Raw genomic sequence first — 18,206 nt, forward strand, 5'->3', positions numbered from 1 at the left:
CCTTCGTCGCGGTATGCTAGTTCATATGCTCCTGTTCGTTGGGGGGGAGGCCGTACGACGCATACAATGCTATCGTCGCTTTAACTCCTAGGTCAGACAGCCAAACCCCGCCAAAGCGCTAGCATTCGACCTGTCGCCGCATCATCGTCGGCGTCCGCCTCGTCGACGGCTCGCTGGCCTCTGCCCCGCGTCGCGCGACACACCGCCGATGCACAGCACAGCATGACGACACTCCCCCAACCCCACCCCCATTCGATAATGCATTTCCCATCGCAGATTCCGCAAGCCGACGACTGCATTCCACGGCCTCACGGCCGCAGGAGCGAGCGCTGGAATGCCACCAACCCTGAGCCACGACGGCACGGCGCCACGACTCCACGTCCAAGATGAATGGTGGAATGCATATACCCACACTATGCTAATGCTTACAGACAAAATGCACTCGTACAAACCGCCGCGTGCGCCGCGGCGGACTTTGGGAATGGGGGATGTAGACTACGAGAAGAAGTAGGCAGAGTCGCGGATCTTCTCAACGTCAAACACGCCACGGGGTGGTGGCCGAGGAAGAATGTCGCGGAAGCGCACAAACTTTTGCCCGTTGAACTCCAAGACCTCGGCGTCACTGTTGACCTCGGACAGGTCGATGCCCTCGGCACCCTCGACCACCTTCTCGTTGACAATCGGCGAGTCGGGGTCTCCGTCCTCGATATCGGCGTCGGCGTCGAGCGAGGCAGTGGCGTCCTCGGCCTCCTCAGACACCTCGGCAACCTTCTTGCTCTTGGACTTGGTCGTCTTCTCACTCGCCTTGCGCTTCTCCACCACGGACTTGATGTAGCCGCCGTCCTTGTTGATCGGGATGCAGTTGTCGCCGTAGCGCTCGAGGAACTCGTCGTGCAGCTCGCCAATCAGGTTCTGGGTGTGCAGGTGGATGAATGTGTCGCGGATGACCTCGGACATGGGCTCAACCGTGGACGCGTGCGTCCAGTACGAGTCGTGCACCGACGCGAACTGAATGTTGGACTGGTTGCACTGCACAGCCGTCAGGAGCATGTGCGTGGCGTCGAGCGAGTGAACAAAGTTGGGCGGGAACGCAGTCGCCTGCTTTTGCGGGCTGACCTCGGCCGGCGCATTGGGGTCGTGGATGAAGACGGTCTGCAGCGAAGTCATCACCTGCTTCTTGGCAGCCTTGCGGTATGGTTGAACCACAGGAAGGCCAAGCGGCGTTGTCCACACGACGGCAGTCATGAGCTCCTTGGCAAGGCGCCGGCTGGCCGTCTCCGCCGGCTTCTTCCTGCCGACCTTGGGCTTGAGTGGGTCCGCCGGAGCGGTTGCGATCTCGAGGCGCTCAGCCGGAATCGACTTGGCAACAAGGCGTGCGCTCATGGTGAGCCAGTCCTGAATCGCACGCGCACCACTGAACAGGTCACCGATCGAGTCGAGGACCTTGCGGGCCACATATCCCGAAACCAGGTAGACGTCGTCACCCTGGAGGCCGCCGCGAGCGATGAGCTGCTTGGCAATCTGGTCACGCGCGCCGATAAACGTCACGCCGTACACTGTCGTCATGACCGTCTGCTTGACAACCTTTCGGCCAAGGGTTCCGTCAATGAGCAACGCCACGGGGACATTGTTCTTGCGGTCCTCCTCAATCGACGCGTTGACAAGGTCGGCGACACCGGTGTAAATGTCCGCGGGGCGATCACCCTTTTCCAGGTTGACGGCCTTGGCACCGCGCACATCACCACCGAGGGCAGCGTAGTGCTGCATGCCGTTACAGGTGCCGTCCTGGTGCACAGGGAGACTCGACTCGTACTTGGTCGGGTCGGGTGAGCGGAGGGCAGCGGCAAGGTCCATGCACACTGCAAGACACTGCCAGGGGTCTTCGGCCTTGAGCCACCACCGGCGGCCTGTGAGCGGGTTGTCGGCCGAGTCGAAGATGTCGTCCTCGTGCTCCTGGGCATACTTGGCACGGTCTTCAAAGCTAGCCTTGTCATAGCCTGTCACGTTGGCCAGCTGAATCTGGAGCCACTTGAGGCCTTGCGAGCCAAGGGGCTTCTTGACGCCAAACGTCAACAAACCACGGCAGAGATCGTCACCGACGGGCGACAGGTGAGGCGGGATGGGGTAGGCGCGACCACGGAAGTCCATGTTGTGCGGGATGTAGAAGACGTCGTTGAGGTACGAGCGCGCAATCTCGAGATTGTAGTTGTACTTGCATCGCTCGCCGTGGTCCTTGCGCTGTTGGGCCAAGACCATCTTGAGGTTCTGGACGTAGGAAGAACGCTTAGCTGGGTCGGTGTCCCTCGGGTCTGGCTTCTCCGGCATGTTGTAGACCGTCTTCTCGGGGGTCGCGGGAATGTCACCAATGGCCTCGCCCGAGTTCCAAGCCTCGAGGACAACGTCGAAGACACCACGGTTGATGCGCCAAGGCGTAGATGACAGCACATCAAGACCGTGGAAAACGGGGGTGAGATGGTCGTTCTGGCTGGCAGCCTTGAGGTAGTTCATCTGCTCGATAGAGTCCTTGAAGCGCATCATCGTGACCGGGGTGGCAAGGTACGCGCCGTCGTTCCACTGGGTCCATGGGCGAGGGGGGACAAGCATGGGCAAGTGCTTGGGGTGGATCACCTGGCGAACGGAGTCGGCTGCCAGGCGAGAGGCAACGACGGGGTTGAGGCGAATGACACCGAGCTTCTTTCCACGCATGTACTCGTACTCGTGGTTGAAGGCCGGCTGATCCTCGGTCACCTCCTCGCCAGTCAAGGGGTCGGTACCACGGCGCGGGACCTTGGCGACCTTGATCAGGCTTTCAACAAGGTGGCTGCCGAGGCTCATCTGAACCATCTGCGACCAGGGAGGAGTCCAGACAGACCGGAGGTCGTCGATGAGCGCTTTCTCGGAGGTGCTGAGCGAGCTCTCAGAGCTGCTACCGCCCTCCTTGTCGGCATCCACCCGTTCCTTTCCAATCTGGGTCCAGATGTCCCCAATGTTCTTGCGCGACGGCTTTTGCGTGTGCGAGTCGACCGCACGCTGCCACAGGGCACTGTCGGTGCCAACGACCGTCCGAATGGTCTCGGCGCGGTGCTCGGTTTCCACCGCCTTGCCGACAGACAGGACGCCTCGTAGTGTCTTCATGCCATCGGTTACACCTCCTGATCCGACCATGCGCATGATTTCGAGAATCGTGATGAGGGCGAGCTTTTTTGGTGGCAGGACGGTCAAGTACAGGAGCAGGGCGCTGTCCTTAACCTTGTTGCTCGAGCTGTACTTTGGCAACAAGTCGTTCGCCGTCAACGTCTTTGCCTCGACCCGCTCGCGCATCTCCTTGATGTCCTGTTCGATGTGTTCGGTGAGGAGCACGTGCCAGCGGTGCATGTGGCCCTGCAGCGAGTCACGCTGAAGTCGCGAGTTGCCAGCCACTTCGCTGAGGCCAGCTTCCTCCAAGGCCTTGGCCGAGTGAGCGAGCTCAGCCTCAGCTGCAGCGTACGAGGCACGTTCGAGGTCCATTTGGCGCTGGAAGGCACTCAGAGGCGAGTTGATGTGCGTGAGGGTGTCGCGGAGGTTTGTGATCGTGAAGCGAGCCTGGGGCCCAAGGCTGAGGTCGGCCTCCTTGACATCCGGAACCTTGGAGCGGCCCTTGGGCTGCTTGGGGGTGACGAGAACTGGAGAGACCTCGGGCACGACCTCACGCTCCATGAACTCGCGCTTTTCCTGCTCAATGCCTTGCAACTCGCTGATCTGCGCCATCAGGTCGGCGCGCGCTCCACGCTGAGCGAACTCGGCGAGCTTTTCCAGCGCCTTCTCAAGGTCGGCCGTCTGCAAGTTGGCGAGAAGCGGGTTGAGGCCCAGGTTGGGGTTCTCGATATATGGGACGATCGAATCCAGTGGTGAGCCGGAGCTGGAAACAAGTCAGTGATAACCACTTTGACTCTACTCACCTGACGAGGCCTGCAAACCATCCGCGGTAGACACGAACGCCGTCGTGTTCCAGCATCGGGATGCCGCGAGGACCCCTGTGCGTCGTCTCCCACTCCCAAACAAGCTGCAGCGCACGGTGCCGCCAGATGGCAGCATCCTTCTCGGACTGACGCTTGGCGCCCTTGTCCTCGCCGAGGGCTGCGACACCCTTGATGACGTTGGCGAAGACCTCGGCAGGAGGGAGGCGAGCGATGCCGGCCTTGGCGTCGTCGAGAAGCTGGGTGAAGATCTGGTACGCGCGGGGCACAAACTCTGAGCGACTCGAGCAGATGGAAAGCATGGCGATCGTGTCAACTGTGCTCGTCGGCTTGTAGAGCTCGGCCTGGAGCGACTGCATGGGGACGGGGACGTCCATTGGCAATGGCGAGGGAAGCTGAATCGAGGGCAGCCGGCGGCCAGGTCCCTGGGAGATCTTCATCTCGGGGTGCGGGTTGAACTTGTGAGGTTCATCGTATCGCAGGTCGCGGTTGTGGTGTGCAAAGACTGCTGGGTCAAACACCCTGCCGGTGGCCTCGGCAAGCGCTGGCTGAGCCGAAGCCGGAGTCGTCGGCTTTGCGTACGACCTCGTGCACGTCACGCATGTTGATGGGAGGCGTGATGAAGAGGCGTGGGGGACGCGGCGAAGAGCGGCGACCTTGATTTGGGAGCGGAGCATGGTGAATGGGGATGAGATGGGGGCGGCCGACTTGAGAGGTGGTCGTGTGGCCAGTGGTCGTCTGGGCTTTTGTGACCTCTATTTCTAGCCCTAATTAAAGGATTCGAGTGGTCTTTTTGTCGAGTCGTCTGTCTAGTCTATGCAGTGAATGGTATACGAGATGGACGAGGTGGTTGTTGTTGTCGTGATGTTGCTGGGGTTGCTCGTCACTAGTGTGGGTATGGACAAAGAATCGTCAATCATCCTTCCACCTTCCTTCGACCCCCGTCAGTGTCAAAAACTCGGAAGAGCACGAGATTGAGTCACGTGATTCGCCACCATACAACACAGAAGAGAATGCACCCGTAAGCCGACGGAGATTGAAATCCGTCCGCTCCGATACGCAGACAGCCGGCCTTTCCCTCTTGCCTGGCTGCGTTGCCCTGACGGAGCGCCACATCGACGAAGACGCTCGCTGGCTGCATCACACCCACCCACCACAGCCCATTGCATTCAAACACATCCCAACTCACCTTGCATCCCCTCAGCAAACAGCGCACCCGGCGCAGCCCCCACCACTCTACCCAAAGGCATGACCACCTCGGTCACACTCGAGGCGCTCAAGGCGGCCGAGGCTCCAGCAGACCTGCTCAGAGCACTCAAGGAGCTCAAGAACGCAGTCATCGGCAACACATGGAAGAAGGTCGAGTATGCAGGGGATGATGCTCTGTTGAGTTTGTAAGTGGCAACCGATGGAATAGTGTGTTGCACCCGCTGACTCGCAATAGCCTGCTGGGGCTCCTCGTCCCCCCAGCCCCAGGAGATGACCTCAGCGTCGATCTTGTGGCCGAAACAGCCGTCATTATCGGCGCGCTCGGCTCTGCAGGCTCGTTGACGCTGAGACCGCTTCTGGCCGCGCGCGCACCTGAGAGGATCCTCGCCGTCATCTGCGCGCTCCCGCCGTCGCCCGAGCGGCACTCGCTGCACCCCGGCGCGCGCCGCATGCTGCCCCCGCTCCTCCGCGCTCTCCGCAACGTCCTCGGCGCGACCGCCGACGCTGTGTGGGGCCACATGTGGGGGGTAGGGGCCGAACCAAAGGTCGTCGGTACCGGCCTGGTGGGCGAGGACGTGATCATGCCCGCGCGCGTCGGCCCGAAAGGCAACGTCGCGGAATGGAAGGCCGAGGCCAGCGCCGCCCTCGTGCTCGTGTTCGAGCCCCAGAACTACACGGCGCTCCTGGGCCTCCTCGACGCGTGCGCCGACCCCGTCGTCCTGCTGCCGCTGTACCAGCTCCTCGCGCGCCTCATCCAGCTCCCGTCCCACCGCGAGGCGCTTGGCCTCCATCCAACGAGCTCCGTCGGCACCGACTCCGACGCGCCGCCATTCCTCACAAGTCATCTGCTTGAGACCATCGCGAACTGGTTCATTCCAGGCCGCAAGCCAAACGCCAAGCTTCTGGAAGCGGCACTCGACCTTCTCGCCGCCCTCGTCAAAGGCCAGCCGCGCGTCGCATCGTACATCCGCGAATGGTCAGCCACGACCCCAATAGCCATCAGCACCGACGAAGAACCGATGCCGTTCCCCGATGTCGCCGTATTCGTCCAGCTGATGGAGACGGGACCTCCTGGCGTTCGGATCGCTGTCGCAGGATGCCTCACCCATGTCCTCAAGGCCATCAAATCTAGCCCCCCACGCGAGCGCTCCATCATCAGCCTCACCAACGTCAACCTGACCAACCTCAACCTCCTGAGCGTCATCGTCAAGCTCATGCGCACCGAAGCGGTTGAGGAGCGCGTCAAGCTATGCTTTGTACTCGCGGCGCTCGTGTCCGACGACGAGCGGCTGCAGAAGGCCGCAGCGGAGCAGGGGTGCCCGAACCTGCTCATCAGCATGCTTATCCAAGTCGACGCCGACGAGGCGCGCGGCGAGCTCGGGCACGACGCCGCGTCCCGCATGCGTGAGGCAGTGTTGATAGCACTGGCGGCCCTGGCATTCAACCACGAGCCGACGCGTTCCCTCATTGCCGATGCCTCGCCCCCGGTCCTCCCGCTGGTGTGTGCGGCCCTCAGCCACCCGAGCTATGGCGTTCGTGCGGCCGCGTGCTCGCTCGCCCGGGCTCTGTCTCGCACCGTCGCCATTGTGCGCACGTCCATTGTCGACTCGGGCGTCGGCGAGGAGGTCGTGGCCGCGCTCAAGCGAGAGGTCACCCGCCGCCGCGCCGAGCCCAGCGACGGCCCGATCGACCCGGAGGGCGACGACGGCATGGATATCTCGCTCGAAGAGGAGCTCGGCGACCGCTCGTGGACTGTCGAGGTGGCGGCCACCGCGACAATCTGTAACCTCGTGACCAACTTCTCTCCGCTCAAGGACAAGTTGCTCGCGAACGGCGGCCTCGAGCTGCTGGTCGAACTCACCGCGTCTTCGCATGAGCCGCTGGCCCTCAACGCCCTCTGGGCCCTCAAGAACGTCACGTACCATGCCGGCGAGCCACTCAAGGCCGATGTCATGACGGCGCTGGGATGGGACACGCTCCGTCGCTTCCTCTCGCCCGAGACACCAAAGACGCTGCGCGCACAAGCGCTCGACATGCTGCAGAACCTGCTCGACGACCAGACGCCGACCGAGATGAACCGCACCGTCGACGCTCTGGGCCTCGAGTTCGTCATCAACGTCGTGGCGGACAGCATCCGGCCGACTGTCGACGTCGACCTCGATCTCTGCGAGCCCGGCCTGTTCATCCTCAGCCACCTCGCGCTCGGTAACGAGCGCCTCCGCTCCGTCATTACTGGTCGCGTCGAGCTGCTCGAGTCGCTCAGCTCGACCCTCAATGTGCCGTACGACGAGGTGCGCATCCCCGCGCTCCGCGCCCTCCGCCACCTCGTCGAGTCCAACTCGCGCTCCCACCGCCCCCGCCAGGCCGTCGTCGACCTCCTCCAGCCGTACCAGCTCAAGACGCGCGTCCGCGAACTCGCCGAATCGGACAGCGTCACTGTGCGCCAGGGCGCGGTGAGCCTCCTCAACCTGCTCGACCGCGCCCGGGGCTAGGAGCCCCCATCTCTCCCACCAGTTGTAAACATCCAAGTCGCATAGTTGCATAACACGCATAACGTTAGCGCGGTGAATCATAATCTGTTTCATAAGAACCATGCAATGCTGTTGTACAGGATATCAGTAGGCGGCGGCGATGCCGTTCTTGCGGCTATCGCTCGCGGCGAACACGCGGCCGTGCTTGTCGAGAAGCACGGCCTGGACCTCGCTCGCGCCGACGTTGATGTCGAACTGGCCAATCGTGTGGTTTCTCGCCTTAAGCGCGGCGAGCCACGCGTCAGCCGGGCGCTCTGGGCCAACCTCGAGCGTTGTGATGCCCGGCGAGACCTGGTTGTGCAGGCGAGGACGCTCGACCGCGGCAGAAATGTCATCCCCACACGCGAGATTGAGCAGCACCTGCGCCACGGACGGGAAGATGCGGCTGCCGCCCGAGCCGCCGAGCACGGCGCGGAGGTCGCCGTGCTTGTCGAACACGACGCTCGGCGCCGTCGACGACAGGGGCCGCTTCCCGGGCGCAGGGTAGTTCCACGGGCTGGGCTGCAGACCGAACGCGTCGGGCACGCCGGGCACGGCAAAGTCGTCCTGCTCGTCGTTGAGAATGATGCCGGTCTTCGGGCACATGACATGGCTGCCCCAGATGAGGTTGACCGTCGACGTCACGCTGGCCGCGCCGCCCCACTGGTCCACGACGGACAGGTGCGTGGTACCGTGGTCGAGCGGCGTGTCGTGAACAAGGCCGTAGTATCCTGGCCCGTGGGTCGCGTACGTGATCTTCCTGCGCTGCTCGTCGGCCCACGCCTTGGTGCGGAACTCGGCGAGGCGCGTGAGGTTAGTCGCAAACTTGGGGTCGGTGACCTCTGACCTTGCGCCAAACGCAAACTTCATGGCCTCGATCGTGTGGTGGGCCGACAGCTCGTCCCAGCACGCCGAGCGGTTGTGCGTGTGCGCCAGCCCGTCGAGGATGTTGAGCATGCCGAGCATGACGCCGCCCGAGCCGGGCGCGTCGGTCGTGTAGATATCCTGGCCGGCAAAACTGCCGCTGATGGCGGGGTACACTCTCTCCTTGTACCCCTGCAAATCTTTGTGGGTGAGAATGCCGCCGCGCGCCTTGACCGTGTCGATAATGTCCTCGGCAATCTCGCCCTCGTAGAGCGCGCCGGCGCCCTTCTTGGCGATAGTTTCGAGCGTCGCCGCGTACGTCGGGCGCGAGATCCAGTCGCCCTCGATCGCCAGCTGGCCGGTCGGCGCATACACATCCGCCCACGCGGGGTCGGCGAGCATGAACCCGCCAAAGTAGCGGATACGGCGCGCGAGCTCGCGGCTCACTTGGAACTGGCGGGCCAGGTGCGCGACAGGCAGCACCAGGTCGGCCCAATCGACCTTGCCGTAGATGGCGTGCGCGCGCTCCAGCCCGCGCAGCTCGCCTGGCGTGCCAACCGCGAGCCCGCCAACCTGGGACGCGTAGCGCCCGGCATCCTTGTACATGTCCTTGGTGGCTGCGGCAGGAGCGGTTTCTCTAAAGTCGATGGCGACGACACGCGCGTCCCGCGCCTTGTCGCGGTCACCGATGAGCAGCTGCACGTCGTCGGCCACGTCCGCCTCGGTGTCGTAGCTCTGTCCCTTGGGGAGGGAGACGAGCGCGAACCCGCCGCCGCCAATGCCCGAGCTGAAGGCGTTCAAAAGGCCGATGCAGAGGGTCGTGGTAATGGCCGCATCGACTGCCGTGCCATTCTTGTCTCGCAGGATCGTGAGACCGAGCTCCGAGCACGTCTTTTCCTCCGACGCTACAGCTGCGCGTCCAGGACCGAGGAGGTACGCGGGGTTGCGAGGGAGGCCTGTTGGCTGGGGGTGTGAGCTGCGGTCTTCGCCATCGCCGCGCCGTCAGGGTTGCGAGCACGCGATGGGCGAGCACGTCAACACGGTCTGTGCCATCCGCCATCCGCGCCGCGCCGCGCCGCATCCTCTCGTCGCGACCTCGGTCGTAGCTCGGAGGAGCTCCGCGACGCGATCCAACTCACTGGGGGTAGCCTGGAGACGGGCGGCACCATCGGTCCGTCATCCTTACGCCCTCGGACATGGTTGTAGGCCGTCGCGGCGCCGAAGCCCGCGCCGAGGCCGACGAGCAGGACGAGGACGTATGGCGCCCACCGGCGGAACGCTGATGAGCGGTGACAGTCGTCGTCGTCGGCTGAGAGCGAGCGGCGCACACGCTGGGCGAGGAACGGGGCTTGCGCCGCCGTCGTGGGTGGCGGGAGGAGCGGGGTCGTTTCAGACATGGCCGGGTGCGATAGCGAGATGGGGCAAGAGCTGGTCGATGCACCGGTGACCCGGCGGCGAGCGGTCTAATAAGTATACACAAGGAAGCGAGCGCGCCGCTGAGACGGATAGAGCAAGAGCGAGTTGCTCGGTGGGGCCGCGGATGACTTTTGTCAATAACGAATGGCGAGCTGTGACGCCGCGCGCCGCGCGCGGCGCAGTGAGCGAAGCGAGAGCTGAGGCGATCGGGAACGGCGGCGACTCGGCCATGTGACGGACATGGCCGACGGCAAGCCCAGGGGAGCCACCCTAATTGCATTCCATTTCCTCTTGCTATACTCTTGCTTACAACTTATCCCCCTCTTACACTGCACTACTCGTCGGTAACACGGTGGAGGATGTACGACTTGCGACCCCAGATAAACCACGCAAGCAGGCCGAGGCCGAGCAGCCCGGGCACAATCACAATGTTGTAGTCTGTGGCGTCAGCTGGCCTTCCCCTGCCTCCCGCGTCACGCACTGAACGTGTCCTTGTCGAAAGGGTACGTGTACGGGAAGTGGTAGAAGATGAGCGTGAAGGAGAGATAGACGACTGCTGCGACGTTGCAGAACCATCCGAAGCAGCGGCCGTAGTGTGTGGGGCCGGGGTTGGCGAGGTGGCGCTTGTTGAGCAGGTGCATGCCGATCAGAGGGACTGGGAGGGTCAGCCGGGCCTTCCCCCACACTCACTATACGCCGCCCCGAGCAAACCCGCCGCCGAGTTGCACAGCGAGTTGAGCGCGGTATCCGACCCGAGGAGGATGAGGGTGAAGAGCGAGCAGAAGACTACGTTGGTCACGATCGCCCACAGCGGCACCTGGAGCTTGGGGTGGACTGCACCGAGGCTGGGGTGAGTGCGTGAGACCGCGAGCCCACTCACTACTTCGGGGCGAACGCGCCACCCTCCCGCGCGAAAGCAAAGAGCGAGCGCGAGCTCTGCGCGTCAGCAATGCCACACCCGCACCCACCGTCAACTGGCACTCGAAGATGGCCATGAACTGCGAGTAGAGAATGATGACGCTCAGGCAGATGACGCCGGCGCGGGAGCCGAGCGTATGGTCGAGGAAGTAGAGGTACGGCACGCCAGTCTCTGTCGTAGCCATGGCGAGGAGATCAACGCCGCAGAAGAGGATGGAGATGGACGTGGCCGTCGCAGTCACGAGCGAGATGAGAGGGCTGGCAATCATGGCGCGTGGGATGTCGACGTGCGGCCGGGATGTCTCCTCGGCGAGGTGAGTGACGGCGTCGGGCACGCCGTACCCTACACCAATAGACCCGAGGGAGATCATGAGGGCCACAAAATCGCTCCACCCCGACATGTTGAGCACGGTGCCGAAGACTTCCTTGGCCTGCGCGTGGGTCGGCGACACGGCGACCGGCGCGACGAGCCAGATGAGGAAGCCGGCGCAGAACCACACGAGGCTGAACGTCTGCAGGCGGTGCATGGCCTTGATCCCGAAGATGTTGACCACCCCGCTCACGATGCACAGGCCCGCATTGAGCGCCCACACCTGCGGCTTGGTCGGAATGTACCCGGGCACAGCGTAGGCCACGAGCCCGAGGATCTGGCGCGCCTCGAGCACGGTCGAGATCATAGTCGCGAAGAGGTAGACCATGCAGAGTGCCCACGCGATGCCGTACGACGCGAAGCGCTTCCACCTGGCCGGGAAGAGCTGGAACGCCCACTCCTGCGGGCCCGAGGACGTGGGCCACGCGGACGCCATCTCAGCGAGCTGGGGTCAGTGCCGCCTGGAGGAGCAACGCACAGACATGTAGATCATCTGGAAGCCGAAGCCCGTGATCCAGAGCCCGTAAATGAGCACAACGCCCCCGCCGTAGATGATGGTGCTGCTCATCGTCTGGATGACGGCGGCCCACGCGCCGCCGAGCACGAGCGCGACAGCCATGAGGGAGGGGACTGAGTCAGCGGCGAAGGGAGCGAGACATACTAGAGAAGCCCTGGTTGAGCTCGTCGACGTTGGTGACGGCTCCAGACAGCCCGTGCGCGTGCACTATGTGCTCGAGCTCGAGCTTGGTCGGATCGAGCTCGGCATCGCGGTCGTACTTTGCGTCGACGACCGACGTCGTCACCTGGTCCTTGTCCTCGGGCGTGGCCTTGTCCTTGTCCGCATGTGACATTGTGAGTAGTTAGTAGAATACGGTCGAGAGAGAGCCATCGTACCCTTATAAGGAGATGTTGTGGTCTCGAGATTCCGGATACAGACTGGCCGCCACAGGGCTGCGCCGGCAAGGATCTGGCACGGCCACTCCGCCACGAGATGAGCCGAGCCGCGCGACTACCCCACCCCCGCCCCCGCTCCCCAATGATAACGGCTACGTCGCGTATCATCCATGAACCCCAGGTCATGTGAGCTGCATGTCGAGCTGCGCGAACCCGCGTAAACTCGCGTGCGTCGCGGGCAAGACACCCCGCCAAGCTCGCTCGCATATCCCGAGATCTCGCTCGGCGCGAGCGAGTGTGGCGGCGGCACGCGTGCCGAAGTGGCAGCCGGCCCGCCCCCTCCATTTGGCTATCAGCAGCCGCGCGTTGAAGCTGGCGACACCTCGCATTAAAGTGCTATCGCGAGCCAGCGCACCCTCCCCACCTCACAATGCCCTTCCCCACGTTCAACTACCCCGGCGCAGGCGACCTCATGGCCCAGAGCGGGCTCTGCCAGGCCGTGCGCGTCGGCCCCGTCGTCCACCTGTCCGGGCAGGGCGGGTGGGACGCGCAGCTGCAGGTCGTGCGTGAGCCCAGGGCGCAGGTCGAGCAGGCGCTGCGCAACGTCGAGGCCGCGCTGCGTGCTGCGGGTGCGTCGCTGCACGACGTGTTCAAGGTGCGTTTTGAGGGGGCCTGGGGAGCTGACGCTCGCTAGCTCCTCGTCTTCGTCACGGGCGAGTTCGACACCTTTGCGAAGCCGCTGCTTGAGCGCCTCAACGAGATCTACGGCTCGGCCATCCCCGCCATGAGTGTTATCGGGGTCAACACCCTCGCGTTTGACGGGATGGGGATCGAGATCGAAGCGCAGGCCTGGGTCGGCGACGCGGCCAAGGCCAACTTGTAGCACTATGCATGCGTGTCACAACTCTTAGATGCAGCTCACAACTATTACGACTGTCCCAGTGCGCTTGACACTTGGGCTTATCGGCGCACACCGCGCGCCCTGCGACCATGGCCCCGGCGTGTCGCCGGCCCGCGACGTGCCAGCGCCGTACCCGTCTGCGCGCACGTCGTGAGCGCCTCGAAGGCCTCGGCGGCGGGGCACTTTCCGGAAAGGCACTCGGCGATCACGCCTGCCGTGTTGATCCCCTCGTCCCACGCGCCCTGGACGTACCCGAACGAGTCGGCGCTCATCGCCTCGCCCGTGAAGTGGAGCCACGAGCTGCCGCCGCCGAGCGGCTGGCCGAGGTTGGCGTGGTGCTGGTCGAGCGCGCCCAGCGGCCAGTTGGAGTACGAGCCGCGGTAGAGCGGGTCCAGCGTCCAGCGTGGCACGAGGATATCGGCCGGCTGAGGAATGTCCGCGCCGTACATCTCTTGCAGGACGGCGAACGCCTCGCCCTGGATCTCGTCGTCGCTCAGCTCCTCGTTGCGCCGCGCGAACGTGTCGGTCGCCGTCACCATGATGATGTTGTTGGTCGTGTTCTGCGGGAAGAAGCCAGGCGCGTTGATGTTCTGCCACACGGCGTAGCGCCCGCGCTGGTCGGGGTCGGCGTATACGACGTACTGTGGTCTCAGCTGCCATTGTCACACGCCAGCTTACCTGTTCGTCGCCCCAGAACATTTCGTCAAACAACAGGAAGATTTTTTGGTATGTAGCCATTCCGAAAGTGAAGATGGCCTCCTTCTTCCAGTCGGGGAGCCGGGGGGTGAAGTGCACGTCCTGGTGCTGGAGGACGCCGACCGAGAACGTGGACACGACGTGTGGCGCGCTGAAGCTCCCGCAGTCGGTGTGGACGACGATGTCGCCGCCCGACTCGGCCGCCGACCAGTCGATCGTCTTCACCGTGGTCGAGAGCCGCAGGCGCGGGTCGTCGAGCTCCTGCCCGAAGAGCTCGCGCGCCTCCTGAACAAAGAGGTACTTGTACCCCCTTCCGTCAGCCACGCCCAACGTCCCACACCCACCGCTGATCCACGACAAAGTCGTCCTGTTCCTCAGCGATGCCCGCCTCCTGCGCGAACGCGTTCTCAAAGCTGCTGATCTCGGGCGGCTGCGCAAACGTGTAGTCGATGTTCCAGTACTCGTACGCCAGCTGGAGCGGGTTGACGGGGATCCAGTCCATGATGGACGTGGCGACGCGGACGCTCAGGTCGACGAGCGAGTTGTTCTGGCGCCAGGCTGGGTCGTTAGCTCACCCCCCTGTCCCCACTCACTAGAGTAGCCTGGTGCGTTCTCAAGGAAGTTGTCGTACCCCGCCATGAACTCCTCCTGCTCGGCGTCGTCGAGGAAGTGCCCGCGCGCGCCGTCTGCCTCGATGCCGAGCCCCTGGAACCAGCTGACGTCGCTGTAGTTCTGCGGCGCAGTCTTCAGCCCCCACTTCTTGGCGAGCTCGAGGATCGGCTCCTTGCCCGGCCCTTGGATCCAGTTACACCCCTTCTCGACGGTGACGCTCTGGCCCGTCGCGTTGGAGTACAGCGTCTCGGTGTGCGCGCGGCCCCCGAGCTCGTCGCGCGCTTCGACCAGCAGGATGTCGGTGATGTTGTGCTCGGTGATGAGCGACCGCGCGAGCGAGATGCCGGCGATGCCGCCGCCAAGGATGATGACCTGAGCGTGGGTGCCGTCGCTGTTCCGCGGGGACGGGAGGGCGGTGCACGATGCCAGGGAGGCGAGGGCGCCGAGGAGGAGGGGCCCGCGCATTGTGTCGGTGAGGGTGTGGGGTGGATGTTGCCCCGTCCGCCCATCAACCTTTTATCAGGCCCCAGGCCCGTCTAGAGAAAGAGTTATCATGTGGATCAGGTGTGCGGAGCACATGAGCGATGACTCTGGTCATTTATCCGTGGGTGTTCAGGCGTTACTGCTTGGGTCTCGCTTAGGAAGGTTGGGTTAGCTTGGAGAAGGTAGGGTTCGACTGGTCTTGTGACGAGAAGCAATTGCCGGGATATCGGCGGCGCTGGAGAGAGCGGGTAGGTTGTCGGTGATGGGGTCGCCCGCCCACTTTGTGGTGAGCATGTGCGTTTAAGAGCCGAGCAGAGTGGGGAGGTGTATCGTGAAGTCATGACGAGTCGGATGTTGATGGCTACCCAGCATGGCTGACGGAATACAATCACGACGGCAGCTGTCCAACGGGTGCCTTGTCCGTCCTTATCTGGTCTGGAGGCGACATCCATCCGGCGCCTCTCATCCACAAACGCCGTCGACGATAACGATCCCAGTATAGCCTGCCCCACCTGTATACATTCCCCCACTCTACTACAAGTACAGGACATCCCACACCCCGCCCTCGCATATGACCTCGCGCCAGCCCCAGTCGTCCTGGCCCTTATCTCTGCGGGCCCACACCTCCTCGACGAGACGCAGGGACAGGTGAATGTCGTTGCAGCCACAAGTCAGCGCCATGGCCTCAAACACCGAGCGGACGCTGTCCTGCCGCTCGGGCGCGCACAGCGACCCGCCAACAATGATCGGGAGCAGCCACCGCGCCGTGTATATCCCCTGGGCCACGGCGTCGACCAGCAGCTCGACAATGGCATCGGACGCCCGGGCCACGAGCGCATCCGACGGCCCGAGGTTGAAGCCGTCCATGTAAATCAGGCAGCAGAGCGTTTGCCGAAAGCTGGGCCGTCAGTTGAGCCTTTTCTCGCTGGCCTACAGAAGGTCGCCTGCCTGCACGCGCGGCGACTGCGGAGAAGCGTAGATTGCGACCAGGGAGGTCGTGCTCAGACTCCGATACAGTGTCTTCAGCCGCTCAAGGTTGCCGATGTGGCCGGGGCCCGTGGTTTCCTCTGCGCCGTACAGGACATGGACTGTTTGCGCCATGAGCTGCACCATGCCTAGGCTGAAGCCGAAGCACTCTGGGATGATGCGGTGTGAAGGGCCGAACTCCTCCATCCATGTCACCTTGCCGTCGGGTGAGATGTCGCTGGGATTCCCGCGTACCAAGCTCTCTGAGTGGTCAGGGGCGGTCAGCTTGTCACTACTCACGGATCACCTCGCAGATAGCCACTGAGACGACTTCAAGACCGCTGGGTGCGGTGCGCGGGTCGGCAGACAGCCGTTTGATCGACGCCTGAGGCCCGCCAAACTGTTGGATCCCAGCTAGTTGCTGATTGAGTGCATCTAGACCCCTCCGGTTGCCCGCAATACACTACAGTTAGCAATGAATCTTGGCCAGCACTCACGCCCTCTGTAAAGGCCATGCTCTGCGCCATGAGCAGCTTGGCTTCTGTCAATGGGGCGAGCCCATCTGGTCCGGCACTGTCGATGACTCGCTTGGTCGCTTCGACTGCCAGTCTGGACATTGCCACCGCGCCCGCCAGGTGGTCCTCGTATGGCATCATTCGCATTTTGGCCCGGTACGCATAGTGCTGTGCGCCCACCGCAACGAAAGCCTGAAGGATGGCCGTCGATACGAGGTCATCGACATTGTCGAGGACGAGCGGGATCTTGCCATGAAAGCCGAGGTACGCGTCCCAGCACGTGGACAGGAGGGTCTGCCGGTGGTCGTTGCAGGTCTTCCTCTGCTGCGAGTGCTGTGGTGTGAGGGGGTGCGCGGCAGGGTCCACTTACCAGCACGCGTTGGTCGATCACCTCACTGGCATCGATAAACCATGTGAGTCCATTTGTATCGACACATCGCTCGAGCCAGTCCTGATCCGTTCGTCTGGACACTGTGCCAGGTTAGCAACTGCAAGGTCGCGAGACTGACTGATGTCTGTGTTCAGCTCGCCTGGGAACTGGCGTTGTAGCTTGTCTGACACCGGGAGCAGCTGTCCTGGTGGACCGCTCAACCCTCCGAGGAAAGGTTGACTGGGACCTGCCATGGGGAAGGTGGCCACGGTAGCGGAGTACTCGACCCCGGCAGGGCTGGTGTCAGGCGAGGTATCGCTGACGGAGGGGTTAAGCGGAGTGGCAGCGACCGCAGTGGCCTGGAAGGATGTTGAAGCCTCCTGGAACCATGGTGCTGAAGTTCGGAGGACATCTGGTGCAATGTCTGCGAGCCCCACATTGCTCTCCGGTGCGAAAGGAGTCTCCGGGGCAGGAGTTGGCGCCTGGGCAGGCTCAGACGGCGACTGCGACCTTGATGTCAGCGATCGCCCAGCTCCACAACCCACCTGTCCACGAACTCATACTCGTACACGCACTTGCGCCCGGATTTGCGAGAGCAGTTTGCGCATGAGGGCTGTCGTCAGTGCACGATCTCCCCTGTTGGGCCTCCTCACCCTCCGCTGGTCGCACTTGACCTTGCGCTGCTTGCAGGTCGTGCAGCCGAAGACTGAGCGGCCAAGTTTGGGCGTGCGTATTGGGAGCTCCGACCGCGCTGGGACGGAGACGGGGACGATGACTTTTGTGGCTACAGGAGCTGGGAGCTGAGGAGCGCCGGTGCCGGTCCTGTCCTTGGCGAGCTCAGTCGACGGCGAGAGCGTCCTCCTGGCCGTCAGTGTCGGCGGAGCCACACACTCACGCCCAAGGGAGGATGCCAGAGAAGCGGCGGCACACAGGGTTGTTCTCTGCGATCCATGTGGACGTCGCGCGGATAATCACGTCCCACTGCGCCTTCTCGGTCGGGTGGGTGTGCTTGCAGCCGGGGCACGGCTCGCGGATCTCGAGGACGAGGGCCCCGGACGGGGCGTAGCTGAATGACACTGCGGGGCCGGACATCGCAGCACACGGGTGACAGGTGTGGGGCTTGACTGAGCGAGATAGGATTCGGTTGAGAGGTGTGGGGGCGAGTCGGGTGAAGCGAGGCGAGGCGAGTTTATGATAAGCCCCCCGAGCGAGACGAGAGTGGTCACGAGGACGATGCGATATCGAGGTCCGCGTCGCAGCTGGTCAGGCTCGCACCAGCCGGGATGTGGCCGCAGGCACTCGCTTGTCGTCTCTGTTCTGCCAGTTCTGGGGCAGCTGAGGGGGGAGTGAGGGAGCGTGGACAAACTGTGAGATGGGGAGGTCAGTGTCGATCTCGGCCTCGGATAAGCCGAGTTCTCGCCACGTGGTTGCCGAGGTCGGCATGAGTGCCGCCATCTGCGGTATCATGCGCGCTCGCGCTCATCCTCATCGGTGCACCTATGCTCGTGCTATCGCTGCGGAGTGGA

The 18,206-nt window shown here is 63.4% G+C and overlaps 7 protein-coding genes across 7 annotated transcripts; 2 read left to right on the forward strand and 5 right to left on the reverse strand.

The window, feature by feature from the left end:
* Positions 1 to 495: 495 nt before the first annotated feature.
* On the reverse strand, positions 496 to 4,633 carry RPO41 (DNA-directed RNA polymerase; the record flags this gene model as incomplete). The annotated part of the gene is made up of 2 exons (XM_069352425.1): positions 496 to 3,898; positions 3,939 to 4,633. The coding sequence occupies 2 exons, from the start codon at positions 4,631 to 4,633 to the stop codon at positions 496 to 498; spliced, it is 4,098 nt and encodes a 1,365-aa protein (XP_069209843.1).
* Positions 4,634 to 5,204: 571 nt separating this feature from the next.
* Positions 5,205 to 7,657, forward strand: Q8F55_003899 (uncharacterized protein; the record flags this gene model as incomplete). Its single annotated transcript, XM_069352426.1, has 2 exons — positions 5,205 to 5,350; positions 5,401 to 7,657. 2 exons carry the CDS (start codon positions 5,205 to 5,207, stop codon positions 7,655 to 7,657), a joined length of 2,403 nt encoding a protein of 800 aa, XP_069209844.1.
* A 123-nt stretch (positions 7,658 to 7,780) lies between these two features.
* Positions 7,781 to 9,936, reverse strand: Q8F55_003900 (uncharacterized protein; the record flags this gene model as incomplete). The annotated part of the gene is made up of 2 exons (XM_069352427.1): positions 7,781 to 9,502; positions 9,679 to 9,936. 2 exons carry the CDS (start codon positions 9,934 to 9,936, stop codon positions 7,781 to 7,783), a joined length of 1,980 nt encoding a protein of 659 aa, XP_069209845.1.
* A 353-nt stretch (positions 9,937 to 10,289) lies between these two features.
* Q8F55_003901 (uncharacterized protein) lies at positions 10,290 to 12,094 on the reverse strand (the record flags this gene model as incomplete). Its single annotated transcript, XM_069352428.1, has 7 exons — positions 10,290 to 10,393; positions 10,437 to 10,610; positions 10,646 to 10,800; positions 10,836 to 10,891; positions 10,924 to 11,688; positions 11,722 to 11,873; positions 11,905 to 12,094. 7 exons carry the CDS (start codon positions 12,092 to 12,094, stop codon positions 10,290 to 10,292), a joined length of 1,596 nt encoding a protein of 531 aa, XP_069209846.1.
* Positions 12,095 to 12,567: 473 nt separating this feature from the next.
* Q8F55_003902 (uncharacterized protein) lies at positions 12,568 to 13,020 on the forward strand (the record flags this gene model as incomplete). Its single annotated transcript, XM_069352429.1, has 2 exons — positions 12,568 to 12,792; positions 12,832 to 13,020. The coding sequence occupies 2 exons, from the start codon at positions 12,568 to 12,570 to the stop codon at positions 13,018 to 13,020; spliced, it is 414 nt and encodes a 137-aa protein (XP_069209847.1).
* A 77-nt stretch (positions 13,021 to 13,097) lies between these two features.
* Positions 13,098 to 14,811, reverse strand: Q8F55_003903 (uncharacterized protein; the record flags this gene model as incomplete). The annotated part of the gene is made up of 4 exons (XM_069352430.1): positions 13,098 to 13,679; positions 13,717 to 14,044; positions 14,079 to 14,292; positions 14,328 to 14,811. 4 exons carry the CDS (start codon positions 14,809 to 14,811, stop codon positions 13,098 to 13,100), a joined length of 1,608 nt encoding a protein of 535 aa, XP_069209848.1.
* A 552-nt stretch (positions 14,812 to 15,363) lies between these two features.
* Positions 15,364 to 17,772, reverse strand: LYS14 (lysine requiring protein; the record flags this gene model as incomplete). The annotated part of the gene is made up of 9 exons (XM_069352431.1): positions 15,364 to 15,727; positions 15,764 to 16,058; positions 16,096 to 16,195; positions 16,293 to 16,643; positions 16,681 to 16,781; positions 16,820 to 17,190; positions 17,226 to 17,293; positions 17,334 to 17,541; positions 17,576 to 17,772. 9 exons carry the CDS (start codon positions 17,770 to 17,772, stop codon positions 15,364 to 15,366), a joined length of 2,055 nt encoding a protein of 684 aa, XP_069209849.1.
* Between the last annotated feature and the right edge of the window lie 434 nt (positions 17,773 to 18,206).

This window comes from Vanrija albida (assembly GCF_041260175.1).
Source record: "Vanrija albida strain AlHP1 chromosome Unknown contig_3, whole genome shotgun sequence".
NCBI lineage: Eukaryota > Fungi > Basidiomycota > Tremellomycetes > Trichosporonales > Trichosporonaceae > Vanrija > Vanrija albida.